This window comes from Pteropus alecto, unplaced genomic scaffold, assembly GCF_000325575.1.
Source record: "Pteropus alecto unplaced genomic scaffold, ASM32557v1 scaffold86, whole genome shotgun sequence".
NCBI classification, from domain to species: Eukaryota; Metazoa; Chordata; class Mammalia; order Chiroptera; family Pteropodidae; genus Pteropus; species Pteropus alecto.
In genome coordinates, this window is record NW_006442109.1 from 3,679,524 (window position 1) to 3,704,020 (window position 24,497).

The window sequence follows — 24,497 nt, forward strand, 5'->3', positions numbered from 1 at the left end:
CAGTTAATTCCGTCAACTTAGCCTCCCTGGAAGTCGCTCACAACACTTCCACTGACAATATAGGTTTGCCTTTAGCTCTAAAACTACACTTAGCCACCACAGAGACAGGGAAATGTAGTCTTTTATTCTGAGCAGCTATATACCTGCTACAAATCGAGGGGTTTTACCGAGGAAAAAAGGGACAAAGGACCTCGGGATGGCTAACTAGTGGTCTCTTCGCACTCCTAAATCACCAATAAATTAGTGCTGGAGGAAGATGAGCTAAATTTGTTCAATGGCTTCACATATCCCTTGGCAAATGACTATGTCTTACATATTCTTTGCAGTAATGCTATGTGAGAAGCTTGAACCAACATAATTTTTAAGGATTACATATATGATTTGTGAAAGTATATAGCTTATTTAATCAGCCCTCAATTGTTGGACAGTTTTTTAAATTGTAAATAATACTGCAATGAACATTCTTAAACTAAATCATTTCTTTGGGATAAATTCCTAGAGGTGAAACTTTTAGTTCAAAAGTATGTACATGTTAAGCCTTTGGAGAAATACTGCTCTCCATAAATGTACCAATTTACAATCCCACTCTCTCATCCTCAGTTTTGCCATCGTTTGATAGTGTCACTTAAAAATCTTGGTCAATGTGAAAGGCAGTTTTATTGCAATAAACAATAAATAATTTTCATAATGAAAACAAAGGTGTAGGAGTCCCAAGTTAAAGTAGTATAATAAACATGCCTATAATTTTACTCTCTCCCAAAACTCCAATAAAACTACAATAAAGGAATTTTAAAAACAAAAACAAGAACAGGAAAGAAAATAATAGCCATAACATATTGGAAGATGGAAAACAGATGAACAAGTATAATTCACTAACCAGGCCATGAAAGCCAGATCCCAAATCAGCACTGGGGAAAACTGAGACTCAACCTAATTTACACTGACGAATTATTTCACGCCACCACCGAAAATCCTTGATTGCTATGCTACGTATGCTTGAGGATGAAGTCCCAAGTTTCTTGTTTGGCATACCCACTTCTACATGACCCAACACCCATTTACCTCTTACTTATTCAGAGACTTTCTTGAGTGTCAGATATGTTCTAGACACTGTACAAGGCATTAGGGATACAATAATAAGCCAAAAATGACATATATCTCTCTTCTCCTGGAGTTTATCAACTAATGGAAAAGACAAACATTAGCCAAAAAATCTTGAACAAAATATAAAGGCAAAATTATGATAAGTGCTAGTAAAAAGAGGTACATGGAGCTATGAGTATATAATGAAGGAATGGGGAAATATGAAGAAGACCAGGGAGGGCTTCCCCGAAGAACAGATGATTGAACTGAGAGGTGATAGAGATTTATCAGGCAAAGAGACATAAGAGAGAAAAACATTTAGGATAGAAGCTACAGCATGTGCAAAGGCTCTGAGATGGGAGCAATCATAGCGTACCAGAGAAAATGAAAGGCCAGTGTGACTAAAACATGGAGAGTGAACAAAAGCATGCTATGAGATGAAAATGGAGAGACAGGTAGCGTCCGGATTATACGGGAATCTTGCCATTTTAAGTACTCAACTTTACCCTAAGAGCAATGAGAATGTATATGATTGAAGAAGGGGAGTGTAATGGACTGAATTATGTCCCCCAAAATTCATATGTTGAAGCTCTAATCCCCAATGTGTCTGCATTTGGAGATGAGGCCTTTAGGTGAAGTCATATGCTAATCCAATAGGACTGGTATCCTTATATAAAAAGAAAAACTAAGGATACAGCACGCATTCCATTTGCCAAAACTCAGCCTCATGTCCACATTTAACTGGAAAGGAGGCAGGAAAATAGTCTTCGTTCAGAGTGACCATGTGTCCAACTAAAACTAGTGGGTTCTATTACTTATAGAAGGAGAAAACAGAGTTTGAAAGTGAACTAGGAATCTCTATTATAGGATAAGTACGTGATACTGGATTGGACATGGGGCATGAGAGAGAGGCAGGAATTGAAGTTTCTGGCTTCTTCCACCTGATGAATGGATGTAGCTGTTATTCACTGAAATTAGATCCCAAGTCTCCAGTCTGTCACTACTTATCCCTGTTCCTCTTCCCTGTTCCCCTCTCCCTCATCCCTTATAATCTCCAATCATAGACCTACTGAAGCACCAGTCTTCTAAAATACATTAGAGATGGATGCAGGTATGTGAGGCCTGAAGCTCATACCGTTTGGGGGACCCATTCTAAGAGGGTGAAAATTATAAATACAAATTACACATAAGGCCTTTGGAAAGGACTCATGCAAATGAGGGACCCCAAACCATAAATTTCATTCAATTTAGGGTGCTTTAAACCTCATCAACAAAATTATGAGATGCCATAGATAGTTAGGTGCATCCTGATTTTGGAGAAGTTCAAATGTGGTGAGTTGGGGGTACTGAATATTAAATCAGTGAAATAAGCTATTTGCAGATCTCAAAACTGGCCATTGTATTAGGGTTTCCAGAGAAAGAGGGGGGAGAGAGATATAGAGGTATCGTATGAGAGAGATTGATCGATTGAATGTTTATGAGGAATTGGCTCACATGGTTATAGAGGCTGAGAAGTCTCACAGTCTGCCATCTACAAACTGGAGATCAAGGAAAGTAGTGATGCCATCTCAGTTCAGCTCTAAAGGGTTGAGAACCAGAGAGTCAATAGTGTAAATCCCAGTCCAAGGACAGGAGAAGACCAATGTTCCAGCTCAAGTAGGCAGGAAGAGAAAAAAGAGGGAGGCAAATTCCTCCTTCCTCTGCCTTTTGTTCAGTTCAGGCCCTTGTCCGATTGGACAATGCCCACCCACACTGGGGAGGGCAATCTATTTTGCCAAGTGCACCAATTCAATGTTAATCTCATCCAGAAACACCATCACGGACACACTCTGAAATGCTGTTTAATTTGAGCACCTGATGGAGAAGTCAAGTTGACACATAAAATTAATCATCACAGCCATGTGCATATGTTCTTCTCTTTGCCTGAAGAGCTCTTCTTTCCTCCTCCTTCTCCTGGCAAACTTCTGGTTATCTTGAAGACTCAGCTCTGAAGCTTCTTTTTCCAGGAAGCCTTCCTGAACACTTTCCAACCCTTAGGGAGAAAGTGTTCAGGAAGGCGTCCTGGAAAAAGGAGCTTCATAGCACCCAGTGTGGATCTCTATGGAGTCCCTCTGCCCCTGGTGAAAGCATTTGCTTATTAGTCTATCTTACTAAGTCACCGGCTCCCTGAGTGCAAGAATGACACCTAATTGATGTATGTGCCAACAATACCTAACATATGTCTTGTAGCGGCTCAACAGAAGTTTATGGAAAGAAGAAAGGAAGGGAGGGAGGAAAGGAAGGAAGGAGGGAGTTCTCCATATTAGGCTAAAATCTGCGTAACTCTCAGACAAATAGAATGGCTCTTCTTTATTATCTATAACTGATATAGGTTTGCTCCTGAATCTTCACCCCCATTGATTAGTCGAAAGGAGAAAAAGTGGACAACAGGAGCTTAAATTTGTCAATTAAAGCTATCCTAGTATCTTTAAGTTTAACTGCCCCTTTGGGTAGCTGGTCTCTTTCAGAAAAATTCTTAGTCTCTCTTCTCACTCCTCCCTCTTCTCTTGCTTCTTCCTAAAATGGTATCTTAGGGACACCATAGGTACTTGGTATTCACATGATCTCATGGTAGCGTTGGAAAAATGAGGCCTCAGCTCTGCACAATGCTATGAGTCCTCAGTAAGATAAAGCAGATTTCATCTGGCCTTTTGTGGCACCAGCTGGCAACCACTCCTGACATCCAGGGTTCTAGCCATTTACCTCTGATTGTAAAGCCCTCATGCACTATGACCTCTTAGCTCCACTGGTTCACCATACTGTTCGCCATCTCCAATTTTATTTCCTCACAGAATGTATGAACATGTAGATTCTCCTACATTTCACCTGCAGGCCACTGAGAACCAGCAGTTATCTTAGGATATCAAAATAGGCCACCTCTGCCATTGAACACTATTGTACCTGAGTCATGCTCAAGGGAGTGCAGAGCCAAATGCAAATGCAAGTCCTCTCCTTTTTAGAGGGGTAGACTACCAATTCCTAACTCTTCAGGTTCTCCAGCATCACATCTATTTGTGTACTTTAATACAATCCCTCTCCTGCCCCCCATTCTGAGATGTCAGCTAGAGCAGTTTGTGCATGACTGCCTGTTGCACTTACTTAAGCCTCGTCTCCATCGAGCTCCTCACAAGACCAGAACAAAAAGGCTTTCCTTCCTTCCTGCTCAGCAGGTGCTTTCTTTATGTCATACAGCCTCCCTTTTCTGTACCAAATGGTTTGTACTAAATGCCAGTTTTAATTTTGCCAAAGTCTGGATTTTGGAATGTTAATGGAGCTTTAAAATTTTTTTAACCCTTTCTATCAGTAATGTCTAGTTTTTTCAAGACTACTGTGTTTCTTGGGACTCAAAACTCCTATTTGGTAGTGAAAAGCTGCTTTTTTTTCTGTTGCATTCCCAACATTACAGTCCTCTCTCTCTTCTGAGGCTCATAGATACTTCTGGCCATCCAAAGAGAGACGTTCGTAAGAGAAATGCAAAAATTATTAATATGTTTTCAAAAATTATCCCCAGTATGTATTTTTCTTGGTGTCACCAACCCTTTCATTTATTTTATATTTTACTAAATCCCATATTATTTCCTGGAAGGGCAAATTTATGTCCGTTTTGGGACATCAATAGGAATAAGCTTCATAACTTTGAGTTTCAAACTTTGAGGCAGTTGCTGCACAACAGAATTGAATGAATATGCAATTTGAGTATGATCCCATAGATGACAGGAATTGTGAAAAATCTTATAGTACCTAAGCAGAACCTAACCCTTTGAACCCAATGAACTTCCAGTCCCTCTGGTAAAAAGCTTTCATGGTCTTAGATGTTGGGCTTCTGTCATCTATGTACACTAAGTTGCAGGACTACCTGATGCCTGCTGCAACTAAGTGGACGCTAGTGATTAATATGGTTCTTAGTCTGTGGCCCAACGCTTAGAACATTTATCGATGACAGTTGGTCTCAACTTGGGGTGATTTCCCACCCCTGCCTCCTGGCAACTTTTGACACTGTCCGGTCACATTTTTGGTTCACAGCTGGGGAGGATCTGCTGGCATCTAGCTGGTAGAGGCCAGGGAAGCTCCTAAACACTCTGTGGACTGCACAGCACAGTCCACCCACAACAAAGAATTACTGGACTCCAAATGTCAATATTGCTCAAGTGGAGAAACTTGATACAGAAAATTCTACTGGATCTTGAATTTTAAGAGCACATTTTGGTACAGTTGACCACTCCCAGTCAGACACAGCATCCTCTTTTAGAAGGCACAGGAGTACACAGACGCCCGCGTTCCGGCTAAGTTTGAGCCGCGCCTCCTACCGTCCGCGGTCACGTGTAGTCCCGCCACGGTCGCGTTGATCCGTGGGGGTGGCTCTGCCAAGCGCCGGAGGTGGAAGGGAGGCGGCCGCGGTGCCATTCTTAAAGGGGCCCGAGGGAAAGGGAGCGACTGCTGACGGCCGGAAGGAAAATGGTGAGTTGCCTCCAGGGAGGGTGGGGGCCAGAGGGCTGGGCCAGGCAGCTGGGCTTTCCTGTTTGCCGGAGCCGGTCTCGGCGGGCAGCCACCCGGGTGGGTCGGCGGCCGCTTCCGCGTTGGCTGCTGGTTGGTACCTACAGCCAGAGACTTGCCCTCTGTCTCTTCCTCCCCCTCAGCCACCGCTGCTGCCGCCCCGCCTAAGGCCAGCATCCTCCAGCCTGGCCCGGTGTCGACACCCCCTTCTTCCCCAAAGCGGGTTCAGGGACTAAGGTCCGGCCAGTAGGGGTGGGCCACCCTCGCCGGGTCCTGCTGGATAAAAGGTTCCAGCTCCTGAGCTCAAAGGTTGGAGGTGCCGGGGGTCTGGCCCAGCGGAGGTCTCCCCAGAACCCGATTTCTCTGCCAGGAACCTGGCAGGCGCCGAGCACCTTCCGCCTGGCGGCCTTTGCCAGGAGAGTTCGCTTAAATTCTGATTCCTTTCTCTCGGCCTCGCCTTAGCTTGTCTCCTCCTTCCCCCGGCCTGCTTTTAAGATTTCTCCTATCCTTGCTTTCTTCGATCTTAGCGGTTGGAAACCTTTTGACATAAGGTTTTGGCGCTTGGAATTAAAGCTTTGGAATTTCAGAAGCTTTAATTTTGCCGGGTCTAGGGGTTCTAGCTTCTGTTCTCTTAGGAGTTGGACCTCTACGCGCAAAAATAAGTGGAAAATTAAGTCCGTTACCCCAGAGGAACCTCTGGATCTTTTCTATCGGCTTTTAAAAATGCTCCTTTAATTAGAAACAAACAACCCCCCTCCCCCCACTATCATATTTCTGACCTCCCACTCATTTTGCAACCCACCTACATCCAACAGATCTTGTTATGGTCACTAAATTCGAAGGATTCTTCAATTCTTATCTTTCCTGATCTTTTTAGCTGCATTCTGGTTTGTTGACCACATTCTCCTTTTTGTACTGAATACTGTAGGCAGTTGTAACACAGTGGTAAATATTTGTGTATCTAAACACAGAAAAGGCATAGTAAAAATATGATATAAAAGGTAAAAATAGTACATCTGTATAGGACATCTACCGTGAATGGAGCTTGTGGGAGTTTACGGAAGTTACTCTGGGTGAATCAGTGAGTGAGTGGTGAGTGAAGGCCTAGGACACTACTGTACACTATTGCAGACTTTATAAACACTGCACACTTAGGCTACACTAAATTTATAAAATAACATGAGATTAAATCAAGCATAAGAAAAAATGATGCAATCGAGAGATGCAAGAAAGGTGTATAAATCACAGCATGTTTTTTTCCACTTGTTTTCCGATTCTTAGAATGTCAGGATTGCACAAGCATACTGTTTTACAGAAGACTTTTTTTTGTAAGCAGAAAGAATATACTATAAAGTAATGATAAAAAGTTTAGTAAATACATAAATTAGTAACTTTGTTATCACTATCAAATATTATGTACTGTAGATAACTGTATGTGCTTTACTTATATATGACTGACAGTGCAGTAGGTTTGTTTACACCAGTATACCACAAACACGTGACTAATACATTGCACTACAGCCCAGAGGTCACTAGGCTATGGGTACTTTTCAGCTCCATTATAATCTCATGAGACTATTATACAACAACAGTCTGTTGTTGACTGAAATGTTATGTGATACAACTATATTTTATATGATTGTATCCCTAGCATTTATCACGGTGCCGATACTCATTAAATGTTTATTGTGTGGATAAACCAATAAATGCACACTTGAGCTCAACTCTCCACTTAACTATGTGTTAAAATTTATCATATAAAGTTATTTCAGGGCATTATACTCATTCTTAAATGCTTCTAGCCATTAGGATTGGCTGAGCCTTGGTCCTTTTTCTTGCAGGAAGGCAATTTTGGCCTTATTATGGTATTGGGAGGAATGAAAATGCAAAAAAATAGCTATATAAATTAAATCACAGCATTTTTTTTCTCGGTTTCTGATTCTTAGAATGTCAGTATTGCACAAACAGTTCTGGTATCAACTGGAAGATAAAATTTTCGTGATAAATTGGTCTTTACCTAAACAAAAATCTAAATATTTATTCATCCCACTAACGGATTCTACCTTTGGTTGAAGAGAGAATAGAAATTATAGTTTTCTGACTTTTAAATCTTTCTTGGAAGGTAAAGAAAAAAATAGACTAGGGTTGAATACTACCTTCAGGAAGATTCATATGACTTAACATCTCTTTCTCTGAAAACTAAATGGATGGACAGATGTGACTTCTATAGAAGCCTTATATATTGGATTGTACTTATGGATGGGATGTACTTTCTAACCGTATAATAGCATATCCTGTGGTAATCACACCTTACATATTACCAGTGTTCTGAATTTAATGGACAGTTTTAAAATTGATAATCACTTCTTGCTTTAACATGCTTTCATTTACCCAACACAGGGTTAGAAAAGCAGGCTTTTGTTAAATATTTATTTTAACTCATAATTGGAAGCCTTAATCCTTTTGGGCTATAATGAGACATATGTATTTAGCATTGGTCTCAGAACTATTCTAATTTTCTTGAAGATGGAGTTGGGGGGACATATATATGAAAAGAGACCAAAGTATGTGAACCTTGTTTGGAACCTGACTGAATTAAATCAATGTAAAATATATTTTAAAACAGGGAAATTTGAACTTTATCTGAATATTTGAGACTGGAATTATTGTATTGTTAGTTTTTTGTTTTGTTTTTTTTTTAGGTGAGATAATGTTACCGTTTTTATATTTTTAATAGCACATACTGTCCTTTTAATGATAGATACAAAATATTTACCGTTGGAATTTCTGGTCTTTGCTGTGTGACAGTGGGGCAGTGTTGAGGGTGTTAGATGAAATAAAATTGGCTGTGTGTTGATAATGGTTGAAGCTGAGTGATAGGTGCATAGAGTTTCACTATACTTCTCCACTTTTATGCATTCGAAGTTGTACATGTTAAAAAATGAGAAGAAAGATTTCCATCCTTGTGTTCACAATCATTAACACATTTGCACCAATGAAGAATGCTTTTGATCATTTTCTTGCCAGGTTTCTGGAGAAGAGTCTCTAATTTTTCATAATTTGTAGAAGTTTCTTTTAGTTTTTATATTTGTTTAAAATGGTTTTGCTTTCATAATTGTTAAATGCTCCTTTTTAAAATCATCTTAGTTCTTTAAGATATAAATATTATTGATCTTTACTCTGTTTATTTTTTATACTTTTGTTTATTTGTATATTTTTCGTAGTTGTGAGACCCAAAAATGAATCACGGTTTTATTAATTCTAAATACAATAAGATGGTTATTCCCTTCTTCCTGTATAGCGCAAAGATATTTACTTTATAACAGCAGACAGTGAACCTAGACTTTTCCCACATTCTTCCCTTTCTCTCCAGTTCTGATAAATTTGCACATTATTATGCGTCTAGTTCTTTGAGATACTTATTAGCCAAAGAGGAAGTTAAACTGTACCCTATACATATATGATGAACAAATGCGTGTAACGTGTAGTTACAAAGGTCGTTAGTTTTAATAGTTCTTGAAGTGTTTATGTGTTTCATGTTAATCCTTTCACATAATTGTGACATTTGTTGATGTCACTATACCTTTATAAAGGTATTGGGTTTTATAACTTTAACATACACGTGTATTGAAGTCATGGCATTTTATATGCGATTTTTTTCTTTTCTAGAGTGAGTCTTTGGTGGTTTGTGATGTTGCTGAAGATTTAGTGGAAAAACTGAGAAAGTTTCGTTTTCGCAAAGAAACGAACAATGCTGCCATTATAAGTAAGCTAAAAGTGATTTCCTCAGTTACTTGGTGTTAGTTTGTTTTTATCTTATAGCTACGTTGAATAAACTGAACCTTTAGAAAGTAATTTACTTCTTGTTTTAATTCCCACTCCCCTTTTAGATCACTTTTAAAAATAAGTGACAGCTAATATCACAGAACAGAGGTAGCATGTCCTACCTCCCCCCGTCAGCTGCCTATATAGTGCTGGAGGAGTTGATCTCGGTCAGTTGGTCATTTGTAGTGACCTATCCAACTTCTCAGGGGACTAAAAATAGTCTGGCTATTCATCCTCAAACAGGAACTTTTGCCTACACTTAAAATGATAAAGTTCACCATTGTATTCAAAATGATTTGGGGCCTTATTTCAATTCTAGACTCAAACTCTAGTTTCATGGAGAGTATGTTTAAGAGACACTGACTTCTGACAATGTAAAGAATGATTTGAATATTACCTCTCCTACTATGTGCTGTATCTGATGTTCTGCAGATTTTTTTTGAATATTCTTAGTTAATATTTAATATGTGGGTAGTGACTTAGAAAGATAAAAGGAAGGATGAGGGGGTGAAAATATAAAAGTCTGTGGACTATACTTAACAGAGATGGATCTGGCAGATGTGAATCAATGAGGTGGTGACAATCTGTCATGAATTCTGGTCTTGTTACAAATAGATACTACAACGTAGGACTACAGTTCTTAAAATGTGTGTCAGTGCCATTTTGCCACAAAAGGTAAAACTATTTGAGGACTTACTATGAAATTAGTGCACAATCAGAAATGGCCAACTTTTCAGAGTGATAGAAAAGAAGAGAGACATAGATTATCTAAATATATTTTAATTTGGCTTTGGATTATGTTACATATATTTATAGCTATCACTTTCTTAGAATACTCATACTGCACCATGAAATCCTGAGTCTGGAGAAGCTGGGAATCTGGCAGTTGTTCTATCTTGACCCCTGGTCCACTTTTCCCTTGCATCTCTAACCATGTTATATTAGACCAATCTCAATCACAGTTTCTCTTTCAGATCTTATTATCTAGGAAGTTGAATTTGAGTTACAAAGTTCTCCAAATACACAGTAAATCTAAGGAGTTGAACTTTATGTTCTAAATAAGCAAATTAGGTGTTGCGAATTGTGGGTATAGGCATTTAAACACTAACTGCTTGAAAGCAAAGTTAGCTGAAAGACCTAAACTAAAACTGCAAATGAGTTTTATGCTTCTGTTTTTCAATGTTTTAATTTTAAGTGCCAGAAAAAGGGCTGAGACTCTGTGGGTTGGGTAGGTTGAGGTTACATTAGACTCACCGTTTACTCATACTATGTTTTTATTTTAGTGAAGATTGATAAGGATAAACGCCTGGTGGTACTGGATGAAGAGCTTGAGGTTTGTTTGGTCAGCTAAATACAGTTTTATACTTAAGCAATTATTGCCCCAAAGATCCAAAGATGCTATATATTAATTACAGATTATGGTAAAATTAGTTCTGAACCTTTAAATACATGCTCATTATGCATGAAAAGAAAGTGCTATCTATTGTGTAATATATTATCCTGCTAATTTAATCACCTTCTTTAAAACGATAATGAAATCCAGTGTAATAAGTGGTAGAAGGTAGGGCTGTCTGTCCAGTAAATATTGAGTCAATTTTATAACTTGCTCTTAAATTGCTTGGCCAGTATTAAATACTAAAATTCTATAACTTAAATATTTAGTTTGTCAAATGAAGTAACTAATTTAGAATGAAAAGAAATGAACTTTTTCCTCCCTAAATCAGATACTCTTTGTTCTGAGGGGTTGGCTTATCTTGGTATTTCTTGACAATTGGAACATACATAGACTACTGTGCCTCTCAGCTCCATGTTTAGTTAATAAACGGAACTAAACTGAGTGGGATAGAATGGGCTTTCATTAGATTGAGGGTTTTGTAACCTCAGTTTGTGTATAATTTAGTAAAGTAAAGTTTTATGTTGTGGTATATGGTTATGAATTTATCCCTATTAGTAGAATGGGTGCTTGGTATATCTCTTAAGGATATGAGTAAACAAATGTTTAAAAGTTGTTTTTCTTTTATGGTGCCAGGGCATATCACCAGACGAACTTAAAGATGAACTACCCGAACGACAACCTCGATATCCTTTTCTTAGTGTGCTTTAAAAAGATTTGTTTTCCTTAGTGGTCAGAATTTATGAAGTTTATTTATTCATCTTTTATTTATTTATTTATTTATTTAGTTAGTTAGTTAGTTTGTTTGTTTAAATCCTAATGCCTACAGTACCTAGTATTCCTAGGTGATCTCCCATCCAAGTTCTAACCAGGCCCGACCCAGCTTAGCTTTCGAGATCAGACGAGATCAGGCACATTCAGGGTGGCATGGGCATAGACATTCATCTTTTAAAAGACACATATTTTACAAAATTTTCTTGTATTCCATGATCACAACCAAATTAAAATATTAGTGGGATACATTATTTCCTTTTAAAAAGTTTCATTGTTATGTGTTTATAATAAAAATGAGAAAGGTAAAAAGAAATCCAGATTAAATCCATACTTTTAGGTAAGTTTATTTTTGAGAGATATTTGATTTTATAACTTATCTTTGGGGCCCATTTATAAATTTGTGGAAAGAATGAATAATGAAGGTGTGACCTAAATGGGTAGGTCAGAAATTTACCACTCACTAGCCCCACAGGCATGTGTTTCAGACCTTTGCTGGTAGGTACTTGTCTCAAATAGAGCAGTAATTTTAGTTTCTTTAACTTGAGAAAAACCTTCATTGTGTATAGTTATAAATATCAACATGATGATGGAAGAGTTTCATATCCTCTGTGTTTTATTTTCTCCAGTCCTGTTGGTAAGTGAATTTCTTTAAATTGTGCATATTTGTTTCTGAGCCAAATAATAAAACCATTTTTTATACTAGACAAATTTTATGCTTGTTTTAAAGATGAAAATTGTTGAATAAACCTAAGTGTGTGTGTGCACACACAAGTGTAAATGCATTCCTAGAAATAAGTTACTATAAAACTTGCTTATTTTCTTAGGATAAATTCCTAGAAATCTCATCATTGTGCCCGATCATGTACACATTTTAAAGAACTTGAAATGTAATGAAATTTTAAAATAAAAGTACATTTTCTCCTATATTTTAAGTTTTTAATAAGTATGTGAGCTCTGTGTAAAATCATGATATATATTTGTGTTTATCTTTAAAATAGTAGTTACCCGTGATATGCCAATAATCATGAGAATAGTCCGAGTACCTTACATTGGATATTAAAATGGTATCTATCACCAGAATTCCCCCTGCCACCACTGTTGAAGCCCACAGTAAAGTTTCTACTCAGTGAACTCTTCTCTAACCTTTATCATTTACGTCATTTACTTAGCACTTAAAATATACTGCAATATATTTTTAACTTAATATGGTAATCAGACTCACTTTTTTTCAGGGCAGATCTCCCAGCCCCACTGATCCACCATCCTCCCAAAACTTTATCTGTGTTAGGCATCCATAAAATTGATTTTAATATTTAAAGTCAAAATTAAGAAAATCCTGAAAAGTTTTCCAGTGTTTGCAGGGCTCTAAAAGTTAAGATCTACAGAGGTCTAGTCTCATTTTTTGCTGCCCTGAGGCTTGTTTATTTGTAATTTATCTGTGTCTCTTTGTACAGGCAGTATGTAATGGTAAGATTCTCAAAATACAACCCCTACACATGTAGACCGAAGTTTTTTATAAACTTGAACGCATAGGAAATCCTAAAAGTGTCATTTTTTAAAAGTAAACAATGAAAACCCTTTACATTTTCAAAATCTAAGTCTCATTTCTACACAAATGTCTCTTTTCTAGGATGTAAGCCTGAACAACAGATGATGTATGCTGGGAGTAAGAATAAGCTAGTTCAAACAGCTGAACTAACCAAGGTGGTATTTATATTTGACTTGCTTGTTGAAACATTATTTTCCCTTAGTATACAGGTAGTCCCCCCGGCCCTTATCTGCGGTTTCGCTGTCCATGGTTTCACTTACCTGTGATGAACCACGATCCAAATATAATAAATGGAAAATTCCAGAAATAACAATTCATAAGTTTTATATCACACACCGTTCTGAGTAGTGTGATGAACTCTCAGTCCTACCCAGTGCATGAATCATCCTTTGTCCAGCATATACGTATATAGCATATACATACCTAGGCTATGTACGCTGCCTGCCTGTTAGTCAATTAGTAGCTGTCTCAGTTTTGAGATCACTGTCGAAGTATCACAGTGCTTATGTTCAGGTAATACTTATTTTACTTAATAATGGCCCTAGAACACAAGAGTAGTGATGCTGGCAATTCGGATATGCCAAAGAGAAGCCTGAAGTGTTTGTTTTAAATGAAAAGATATGTATGTATAGTAAAAAAACATAGTATATGTAGGGTTCCATACTATCCGAAGTTTCAGGCATCCACTTGGATCTTGGATCTTGGAATATATCTCCTGAAGATAAGAGGGGACTACTATACAGAGAAATAGCTAAAATAATTTGAAGAGTTAAGTACTTTTTATGTAGGTGAACATTATTTGGAATAGATCAGTAAATTAGTCAAAGCTTTTTATTAGTTGGAAATAGAATTATAGAAGTCTTTAACCAAAAGTGTGTTTTTTGAATGGGAAGTATAAGTTGATTATAATTAGAAGAAATCACATTAAAAATGTTGGCAGCTTTAGAAAAGCCACTGTAACTATTCATATATTGAGAGTTCTTCATCTTCCATAATATAATTTCTGATAGGAAAAGTCAGCATTGAAGCTTCTCTGAGCCCTTTACTGTTAGCCCTTTACCTTTACCTTTAGGCTGAATGAACTAAATTCTGTGCAGGAATTCTATATTATGCAGTTAACTATAGTGCTTTCAAATCTAAATGTAAATTCTTAACAAGAATCTAAGCAAGAATACTTATTATTAGCTTTATTAAGGTAGAACATTATGTTTTATATGAGACACTTGCTTTATGATTTAACATGTCCCCATTGTTTATGGCATTTTTGAAGGTTAAATGTAAGAGGGGTTCTTGCTTTTAAACTTTATTTAACTTACACATATTAGTTTGAGTTGAAAAAGTATGCACATTTAAGATTTTGAAATAGAATATCACTGACATGGTACTAAATAATATTTCCTTTCAGGTTTTAAGGACAGCATCAGTGTTTTCCCCTCGGGTGCTTAATCATCAACCCAGGGGACGTCTTTAAGTGCCCTCTGCTTTTTCCCTTTAGCCCATATGATTGTCACTGATACCATCAACTTATAGACACTACTTTTCCTCATTTGTACCATAGGAATTCCCTGGAGGTGCTCTAAGGGATTGGGTGGTTAAGAATGAGCTCTGTTAACAGCTTCAAGTCTAGTCTAATGCTGAATGTGACCTAAAGTGCTGGAATTAAGGCAGGGCAATTTACAGATTACTTTTACAAATAATCCCATTGAATCCTCACAACTGTGTAAGGTTGATGGTAGTATTCCTATAGATGGGAAAACAGGTTCAGAGGATGAATGACTTGCCCAGGGTTGCATCATAATATATGACAGTACTAGGATTCAAACTCACGTCTGGCCTCGAATCTTATCCTTTCTGCTGTATAGCCACTATACTTTCTGAGCCTGTGTGTTTTCAGATTCTTGCTGGAGATTTGGGGCTAGCCCTCTAGTCTATCTTTATCAAAACAATATACAGCAAGTACTTCCTCCAGTTACGGAGGACTAGCATATGTAATTCTAGCTCCTAACCAACTAGATTGATTTACTTAGATTGTTTCTTTTAGTGGGTGGGATTTACAGAATTTCTCTTTTAGAATATTTGTAGATTTTCACTTTTAAGAGAACATTGGTTTTATTGCCATCTTAATTGCTAAACTTTGGTAACTGAATACTTAAAATTTAAAAAAGGTAAAGTGCCTCCAAAATGGTATATCTAATTTACACAGATTAGGTCATGATCAATATGAAAAGGAAGAAGAATTTGGTATTTAATACTCAAATATGTAACGTGGTTGATTTTTATTTTGAGAGTACCAGAATATAACCTAAGTTTTTTTTCTTAAGGTATTTGAAATCAGAAATACTGAAGATCTAACTGAAGAATGGTTACGTGAAAAACTTGGATTTTTCCACTAATGTGAAGTTTTATGTTTCTAAAGTATTTTATGTATTAACCTGACCATACTGGAACCAGACATAAATACTTATTTATGCCTAAAAATGCACTGTTACTTACAATTTGTTTCCTGCAGTAAAGAAAAATTCTTCGTTTGTTCAAAGTTTGAACAAAGAAGATCTCATCTTCATAGTAATGAAACTTTGTAAAGTGTTTCCTTATATTTGTAATTGTTAGGTGGACTACCCTCCGGGGACTTTTTGCAGTCCTGTGACTAATTTCTATAAATTATGGTTCAGAATTTGTTACTATTTACAGACACCATTGGAAAGTGGATATTAGATTATGATAGACAACAGTTGCCTCCTTTTGACAAATACTGGATATTAGCTTATATATGAAAATAGCATATTATCACTTGTTGAATCTTTTAAGTTAATTTGGGGTAAAAGACTTGAGTGACCCAATTTTGAGCCATGAATAATAATTTACTATAGTAAAACCTGCATTACAAGTATATTTTTCATCAATTCTATCCCTCCTTTGGTTTCTTATATCTTTTTAATCAAGTCCAAAAACTTTGTTCATCAGTTGTGCATTCTTAAGGTCTGGGAGTTAGATTTTATAATAGTTATGACTATTCTTATGGAAAATAGCATCTTAGGAATTGTTGGATTGTAACTAATCAAGGGCTTCATTCCTGGTTGTGTTATTTCGAGATAATTTCGAATCTAGGTTATTAACACTTTATTATAAAGCATCTCTTAATGTTGTCCTGTGAAAACTAGTTATTTTAAATGTGTTAATACTGTGCCTTTGATTTGTTAGCTTTAAAATTAGTTTAAGACTTTTACACTGCCAGTATTCCAGATTTGGTGAAATTAATACTTTTGTAAAGGGTCCAAATAAAACAATTTTCTAATGTGTGTATCTGACATTTGTGATAAAACCAACTTCATATTTTTAAAATTCCAGTTATCCGCTTATATTTGTGACTATATGGCAGTTGAGAGTTCTAATCTGGGGCATATTTGTGATTAGTTTTGTGCCATAGGAAAAAAATTACTTATCTTAAAACATTGGCCATAGTTAATAACATTAACACATCAATAGAAATTTCATCCTATATCCTAGATTTTGGAAGGTATTCTAAATTGGACACCTGTCTTGTTAGATGATGGCATCCTTGGCATAAAGCAAGGATTCTAATATATAGTATACTTTAAAAACAAACATAAGTAACTGTCTAACATTAATTTGACAAAAGGTCTTGAAACTCTAAAAGATTAACCAAATTTCGTGAGTAAATTCTTATATTAAGACTAGCTTAGTCCTTTCAAAACTAGCAAAGGCATTTTTTTATGTTGGCATTTTTCCATTTATATGTTCTTTGACATTTTGTTTTTTGAGGTTTCTGTGCCAACTTTAACAGAAGGTAAAGGTAGTTGGAATTTTCACAATATTGAATAGAGCATCTTCTGTTCCTGGTAACATTTGGCTTCAATAATCTAGAAACAGGAAGCAATAGGAAGTTAGTTGGAGATGAGGAAGTGCTAGAGTGGTTATTTGTTTTGATTAATGAATGGGAAGGATCCTTTCTTCTAATTTCCAGAAAGAGAGAGTAAGAGAGAAGGAAAACTTCACCCAGGAAGTTTAAGAATTCTTTGAATAGCTATTTTGATATTGCAGAATAACGCTTATGGTTCTGCAGAAATGCAAATGTAATCCAAGTGAATGGAGAGTGCTTTTAATGTTTTGAATGAAGGAAATGAGATTTTGTTTCACCTGGTCCGCAGCCATAAGAGAAACTAGTGCTGCAAGAATATATTTTTTAATGAGGTTCCTTATTTTGTCTTGCGCATTTTAGTGTTTTTTTTTTAAAGTCCTCCATAATGTCAGATAATATTGATTGACCTCCATACACAGAATTCTTAGTTTCCCTGTTTTCTAAAGGGCAAAGAACTGTGTGTGATAAATCTTGTTTTTTTTTTGAGCTTGTCTGCTTCTTATCAGTGACATGTATTTTGCAAGACAATAGATTGAGGTTAAGGGATCAGTAGAACATTTTTTCACTCCCTCTGTCCTATAGGGAGATGTACAAATCCCATGCTCTAAAGTGTTCTCAGACTTTTATATGAATTTCCCTTCCATCTAACCAAATTTCGCATCATTTTTTTCAAGTACATTTCTTATTCGATTTCTTTTTTTGCCTTCTCTCAAATAGCAACTCCAGATTTCATAATTCCAGTTTGTACATTCCATCACTTTCTGGTACAACCATTCCTATTCAGCCCTAAATCTTAATCTTTCTTTTTTGGCAGCAATTTTTTTTTCTTTATTTCCTGGGAACCTCCTTCCTGGTCTCCTAAATCAGCATTAGTTTTAAAATTGTTGGCCTTGCATAAATTCTGCATAGCATCTAATGTTGTCAAAATAGAACCAACTAGTAATCACAGCATGTTTTTAGTATGGTTTTTGTGGCAACGTAAATGACATATGAAGAAATTGTTCTCAGGTTACTATGCTGAAATTCCAAAATGTCAGAGTTTTGAAAACTATTCATTTTGTTCTGGTATTGAAGCAATTATGTCAGGAAAAAAAAGTTGATTGACTGTTTTTGTTTAACTGACTTCTAAAATAAATGTTCAAATTGTCTATTTCTAAAAAGTTTACTAAATGTCTAGTACAGTTAAACTCTTGTTTAAGAGGGTATTGTGAAATTTTTTGTCATTACTAAATAATCTTTGTAGCAAAATGTCTGTCAGCACTTTTCTCTCCCTTTTTATCTCCTATTTTCAGGAGTCAAATGTAGCCATAAAATGTATCCTGGTCTGACACTTTAACTAAATATTTCCAGTAGGAGGAGTTTATTGCCAAATTAAATTTGGCTGTCTTTATTCCCCACCCATATAGTTAGTAAGGAAGGTGTACTTAAAAAAAATGTTTGGACTACTTTAAAATCCGAATAATGTCATTAATCCGTAATGTGGACTAGTGATGAACAGATATTTTCATAAGAGTTAAATGCTGATATTTGGTGGAAGTAGAGAGTAACTCATATTCTATCAATTCAAATGTTCTTAGTACAGTTGCTTTCCCTATTTGTTCAATAGACATGATACTGGAATCTACAGAATTTGAGCCTTTCCAGCTTATGTGAAGAACTGTCTCAAACATTTCTGGACAAATCTTATCCTGTATTTCTGGAAGAATGTATACCTTGTGGGCCGCTTAACACCAGTGGTCCCAAGTTGAATATTCTTGAGAAGTTTGTTTCCTGTAGCGCCATATAACATTTCAAATCAGTGATCATATTCCTGTAATATTTAAAACAACTACATTAAGGTTGTGATAGAAACTATGTTTTCTTGCTTTTTGGAATATAGTTCATATTCATATAATTACTTGAATATTGTTTGAGGTCATTAACATGCCAGGGCAGTTCCCACTGATTTTGATGGTCCAATATAATCTCATTCAGGAGGCTTGAAACATAAATGGTCAGTCTTGTGAATTTTAACAGTTCCCTGTCATCATTTAACAAAATCAACAGCTGGCACAACTTCTTAAGCTGTGGTTTCAGTCTCTGCTAGTTCATATTGCATGTTTATTTTGGACAGTCTTCTGTTAAGCATGGTGCTTGTACTGGTTTAAATAAAATGTTAACATGAAAAGACTTTTAGCTTTTCATTTTTTACTCACCTCCTCTCCCCTTTGGAGTTACTACTTGTCTGGCTTAATTGTGGCATTTGTGTGAGCCACACAGATTCAGCAGTTTATCTGGAAAAACTGATAGGCAAAATAAATGGGAATCACTTGACAATGTGGGACTGGGGGAGGGAGAATAGAATGAGATTATAATAATTTCCAACACTTGGTCCGAGGCTAAAATTATTAGTTTATAGCAGCAGAAAGAAGACATTATGTCAAATAATGAACCCTTGCTCTCAAAGGAAAAAGTAGACATTAGAGGTTCTGTATGTCCTAAGAAATCAAAGGTTCTTTTATTAAATAAGAGGTTCTTTTATCACTTTATTAGACATCCACTGAAGACCCATTCTGCCTTTATTATATATAGACTATTCTACATGGTATGTTTCGTAGATATCTATTGAATGAATATGACTTACCAGTACTTAATAGTTTTTGCCATATACTTCCTGTGATTGAATATGTGGTAGTAGTCACAGTTGGTTTATGGTTGTGAAAGGAATAGTTTATGTCTTACTATTTTTAAGAATCCCACTAGGAGAATTGGCCAGAGTGAAACTTGCCTTCCTTATTTCTCAAATTTGGCTATTTAGCTACCTGACCAGCTCCTAGGGGTTTTTTGTTTTGTTTTGTTTTTTGCCTTCCTTGTCTTTTCATCCTTTTCACTTTTCAAAAGCAAAAAGTGAAAGCATGGGTCCACTCCCATTTGCATGAGGGCACACCTGAGTGAATATTATATCCTTGTACAGTATATGTTTAGCTGTGTTTGGGAGCCAATTAGATTAAAGTTCTTATTGCTGAGTTTCAGGGAGTTTTCACACAGTTCTCTTATCCTTTACTTGAGATATGCTCCTGGGTACATGAAAGTTCCCTACTGAGGTACCCCTCTTTTCTGGTTATAGGAAAGAAAAAGCAGAATGCCTAGGTTACATCCAAAAGCCAACCCGTAGTGCTCAAAACTGGTGTGTGTGTGTGCGCACGCGCGCATGCACACGCATAATTTCTAGTCTTTGTTGCCCACACAAGTATAGATTCTTTTACCTTGGAATTTAAGGTCCTCCATATTTTGACCCATTCCTTACCTGTAATTGACAAGCCAAGCCCAAATATGCCACAGCCCTTTGTTAGGTTGAAATGCCTCAGCCACTGCTCCTTGCTGAAGGGGCAGTCCTTTGGGCAGATGTGATTTGCCCCAAATAGATATACCTTCCTGTCCTCAACCCCCTCCTACCCCCAAAACACACATGATCTCTTGCTTCCGGCCCCTTCCTGTTGAACCCAAGGGCAGCCAGCCTGTATGATGTTGCTTGACTGGCACCAATGAGCTGGGTCTTGATTCAATTCCTGACATTGGGAAAACAATCTCATTCTCTTGAGGCAGTTAGCAGTGAGAGCTGAACTTGGAAGAATGCCATTAGATGTAGAAGAGGCCATGTGCAACCTACAGAGCAGAGGGAAAGAACACCAGGCGGGGCAGTAAAGAATGAAAAAGGCGAGCAGAGAGTAGCTGAATGGTGGAGTCCCAAATCAAAGAGACACATTCCTGCCTTTTAGATTCCTTTCATCCATGGACACTTCAGAGTCCCATCTTTCTGAGGTAGGGTCAAGCTCTTTCTGCTCTGACATTTTTTATTTTCTTTTTCCCTGTGTCTGGAGGAATTTTCAGGCCCCATAGTTTTTTCTGGTCTCTCTTAAGAATTATGGAATTATGAATTTAAAAGATAATTGCAAAAAATATATAAATTATATTCATTTTTTTTCTGGTAATAAGAATTCCAGTCTAATGTCAAAACTTCAACATCTTATTTTATTTAAAGTTTCCTCTCTCCACCCTGCCTTTCCCCCACTTCACCTCCTTCACCTATCCTGCAGGCTGGGAAACCCACCAGGGGGAATGGGGTGTGTTCTGTCCCTTATTATTGCTCTGCCTTGCTCTAGTAGTGGGATCAGAGAAGGAGGGACAACGTAAGGGAGCAGGAAAAGGCTTATTAACCTGGTACAGATATAATCTGGGTGAGTGACCTTAGAGATGTGAGCAATGTCAAATGCCAGCTCTTTCCCCCCATGGAGCACTTTTGTGATTACCTGCCCATTCCTCCAGTGGGGACTTGGGCTACAGGTCTCTTGACTTGGGCCATGCCTCCTATGGCTGAAGGCTTTATGATGCTCCCTCAGCTCTTAGCTTCTAGTAGTTTTTTCTCTGTTGTAGTTGTTAAGTCGTCTTGCTTCTCCAGACTGGCATCTTGAACAGGGTTCATATCTGGACCACAAGAAATATGCATTTTTCCTTGCTGCCATCAAGGAGGGTGCAGCTCTCAGATCTGGCTCCTGCATACCTCTCTGATCTCAGTTTTTCCTATTCTCTTAGTCTACTACACCTGAGCCATGCTGGGCTTATTTTTGTTTCTCAAACATATCAAGCTCAGGCCTTTTAAGCAGCTGTAAGCTTCCTCCTGGGAAGATTGCTCATATCTTCTCTCCCCACATATTCTTCTGGCTCCTTCATTTTGAACTGAGCTTAAATGTTGCCTCTCACAGAGTCCTTTCCTGATCATCCATCCTAAGGTCAGCAACATACTTACCATCACATCAACTTTGTTTTAATTCTCTGCACAGCATTTACCACCATCTGATATTTTTTTCTAATTATGTAACTGGTCTGTCGAATGAAACAGTGTTACAATTTTTGGTTGTTTTTCAAAAACTCTCTATTCCCTGTCAAACCTCTCTTTTTCCTCTGGTTAGAAAGCTTCCTTGCTGATATAATATTTCCATAATATTTCAGTTGCTTGGTTGTTAAAAGTGCTTTTCCTGTTCATTTAAAAATATCAACCTCATATTTTCTTGCAGCCCTTTCTCTCCCTTGGCACAGGATAAACCTGTGGCTCTGGGGGAAGGATGGTGTGGGACTCTTGTCCTCATGTCCTGCCCTCTTGCACTGCCACTTTCCCTTATCCCCCTGGTGTTGGAGAGGGGAGGAAGGAGACAGAAAAGATGTTACCTTCTGTGACCCGCCCACAGCAAATTGACTATACTCTCCTTGATTGATTTCTTTCTTTGCACACTTGCTCAAGTTGCTGATAAGTGGGTTGCTATTCTTTTGGATGTCATTGCTTCTCTATTTAACATTGACTGGCCGCGAGTTCCAAGAGTGGGGCAGGAATTCAAATGATGGTTCTTTCCTGAGGGTCATCTTTTGGATCTTTGGAAGGCTTTTCAGGGTGTCTTCACAATTACTCTTTCTACAACTTTTGTGTTACTTTAATGATGATCACTTCCGCCAATTTTCTTAGTTTTCAATGTATTCATTGCTGTTTTTTCCCCACATACCACAACAGATTAATCAAATGCCTAGCAATTTTGCCAAATGCTTCAACACATAAGAAAACCTGTCAGTTCCTTCTTTCTCCTTGGAGCCCCATTTTTATGATATAAAGAGAGAATTTAAATTATTAATATACCTCAACAAAGATTTTAACATCACCAAAATATTTTTTTCTCAATAATTGGGATGCCTCCTTTAAAAAATATTCAATTCTTATATGGAATTGGGTCTTTTTCTAGAATAATTATTCTAACATTGATATGTTTACTGATTTTTATGCCTCAATCAGACTTAAAATTATCGTAGCTTTATAAAATGTTTTCAAATCTCATAAGACTAATTTATTTTCACCTTTCTTTGTTTTCAGATATTTCTTTGATATTTTCATGTATTTTTAAGGTGAAACTTAAAATAATTTTGTGCAAAAATTCATTGAGATTTTGATTATAATAGTGGTAATATAAATTGACTTGGGAGTAAATGACATCTCTTTAAACTTCAGTCAAAGAAAATCTTTTATTTAGGTCTTTTATTTTTCTCAGTGAGGTTATATAATTTTTTTTATATTGGTAGCACACATTCCGTGTTGAAGTTTCTGGGTATTCATTTTAATCTGGTTATAGTCATGGGATTTATTGTGAAATTACTTATGATAATGAAGAGATTGACCCAGGGATGGCTGTATAGTGGTACCTCATTGGAATATGGAATATGGCTCAGGAACTGGAACCCAGTTCTAGCTGCATGGATAATTTTCTGGTTATTACACCAAATGCAGAAGTTTGTTGATCCTCTGCCATTAGGGTAATAAAGCATCTTCCTGTCTAGTTCCATGTTCCTGCGGTTGAACCATCTGGCCATCTACTTCTTAATCTTTTCTCATTCTCACTGCTTTGGCTTACTCAAAACCAATTTGACTTCCCTTTACCATAGCCCTTCCTCATAGCTACTCTCACATTATGAATTCAGATTCAGTTCTCTTTACAACCCTTTGGGCCTGTGGGTAGTAATGGCTCCTGGCTGTTGCTGGCCACAGAGTACTGCACCTTCCCTTGTTAGTTTCCTTCAGCCCTGGCCACACCATTGCACACAGTCCAGTGCATCGCAATGTGCTGCATAGCTGGACTGGCACCTGCCCCACACCTGGCTTCTGAAGGTGAGAGTACTGGTAACATTGAAGGTGAGAAGTAGAATTTCATTACTGTTCTTCTAGCTTGTGGCCCCCTCTGAGAAACAGAATGGAGCTAGTCCAATAGAACTGGAGGGAAATGGGTTATTTTTAAATTATAAACTTTTACTTAAAAAATTACAAACTTTCTAATAACTGTACAAAAATTTTTTAAGTGTACAGTTTAAAGATTAAGCACAAAAGAGTGTGAAATTCAAAGATTAACCAAATGCTAAAACAGATACCCATGCACTCACTATGGATCCTAAAGACCACACGTAGAAGTACTGAGAATGATACTCAGCACTAGCCGAATAGCACCTCCAGTGCTCCAAGACTTATATATCTGCAAAAATTTGCTCTTTTCAAAATGTCTTCCAAGCCAGTGGAGTTACTGGACTCTCAATTAAGAGTCATAGAGTCATGTTCTTTGATGTTTCAGGGTCTAATGAGGTTGGCCTAAGAAGACATGAACAGATACAAATAGCAACCAGGCAGTGAACATATTAAATTTTTGATGATTATTGATTTTTAATAACTTTCAATTTTTGTTTAAGAATAGAAGCAGACTCCTATGGGGAAAGTAGCTATAGCTAGCTATCTTACTTCTGCTTAGACATGATTTTGATCTACTCATACATATGTTATTTATGGTTCCAATTTACTCTGGAATTCTGTTTACTCCTGGATTCTGTTGACTGCTCTCTCTCTAGTGTCTCCCCATATGTCCTTCCATTGCCAAGGGTCTTTGTATATATCACAT

At 37.0% G+C, this 24,497-nt stretch overlaps 1 protein-coding gene and 1 pseudogene across 2 annotated transcripts; one reads left to right on the forward strand and one right to left on the reverse strand.

The window, feature by feature from the left end:
- Positions 1-5,428: 5,428 nt before the first annotated feature.
- On the forward strand, positions 5,429-19,206 carry GMFB (glia maturation factor beta). Of its 2 annotated transcripts, none has more exons than XM_015596090.2 (7): positions 5,429-5,580; positions 9,286-9,382; positions 10,725-10,774; positions 11,471-11,520; positions 12,157-12,242; positions 13,239-13,312; positions 15,479-19,206. In XM_015596090.2, exons 1-7 carry the CDS (start codon positions 5,578-5,580, stop codon positions 15,548-15,550), a joined length of 432 nt encoding a protein of 143 aa, XP_015451576.1. In that variant the 5' UTR covers positions 5,429-5,577; the 3' UTR covers positions 15,551-19,206. The 2 variants fall into 2 exon arrangements, with proteins under 2 accessions (XP_015451576.1, XP_006920233.1); XM_006920171.3 differs by having other exon boundaries at positions 12,160-12,242.
- On the reverse strand, positions 11,655-11,773 carry LOC112469822 (annotated as a pseudogene).
- Positions 19,207-24,497: the final 5,291 nt, after the last annotated feature.

Excerpts from the sequence above, each read along its gene's own strand:
- GMFB (XM_015596090.2), top strand. Across the intron at positions 10,775-11,470 it reads TACTGGATGAAGAGCTTGAG|GGCATATCACCAGACGAACT; the intron begins GTTTGTTTGGTC and ends TTATGGTGCCAG. Across the intron at positions 11,521-12,156 it reads CTACCCGAACGACAACCTCG|AACCTTCATTGTGTATAGTT; the intron begins ATATCCTTTTCT and ends TAACTTGAGAAA.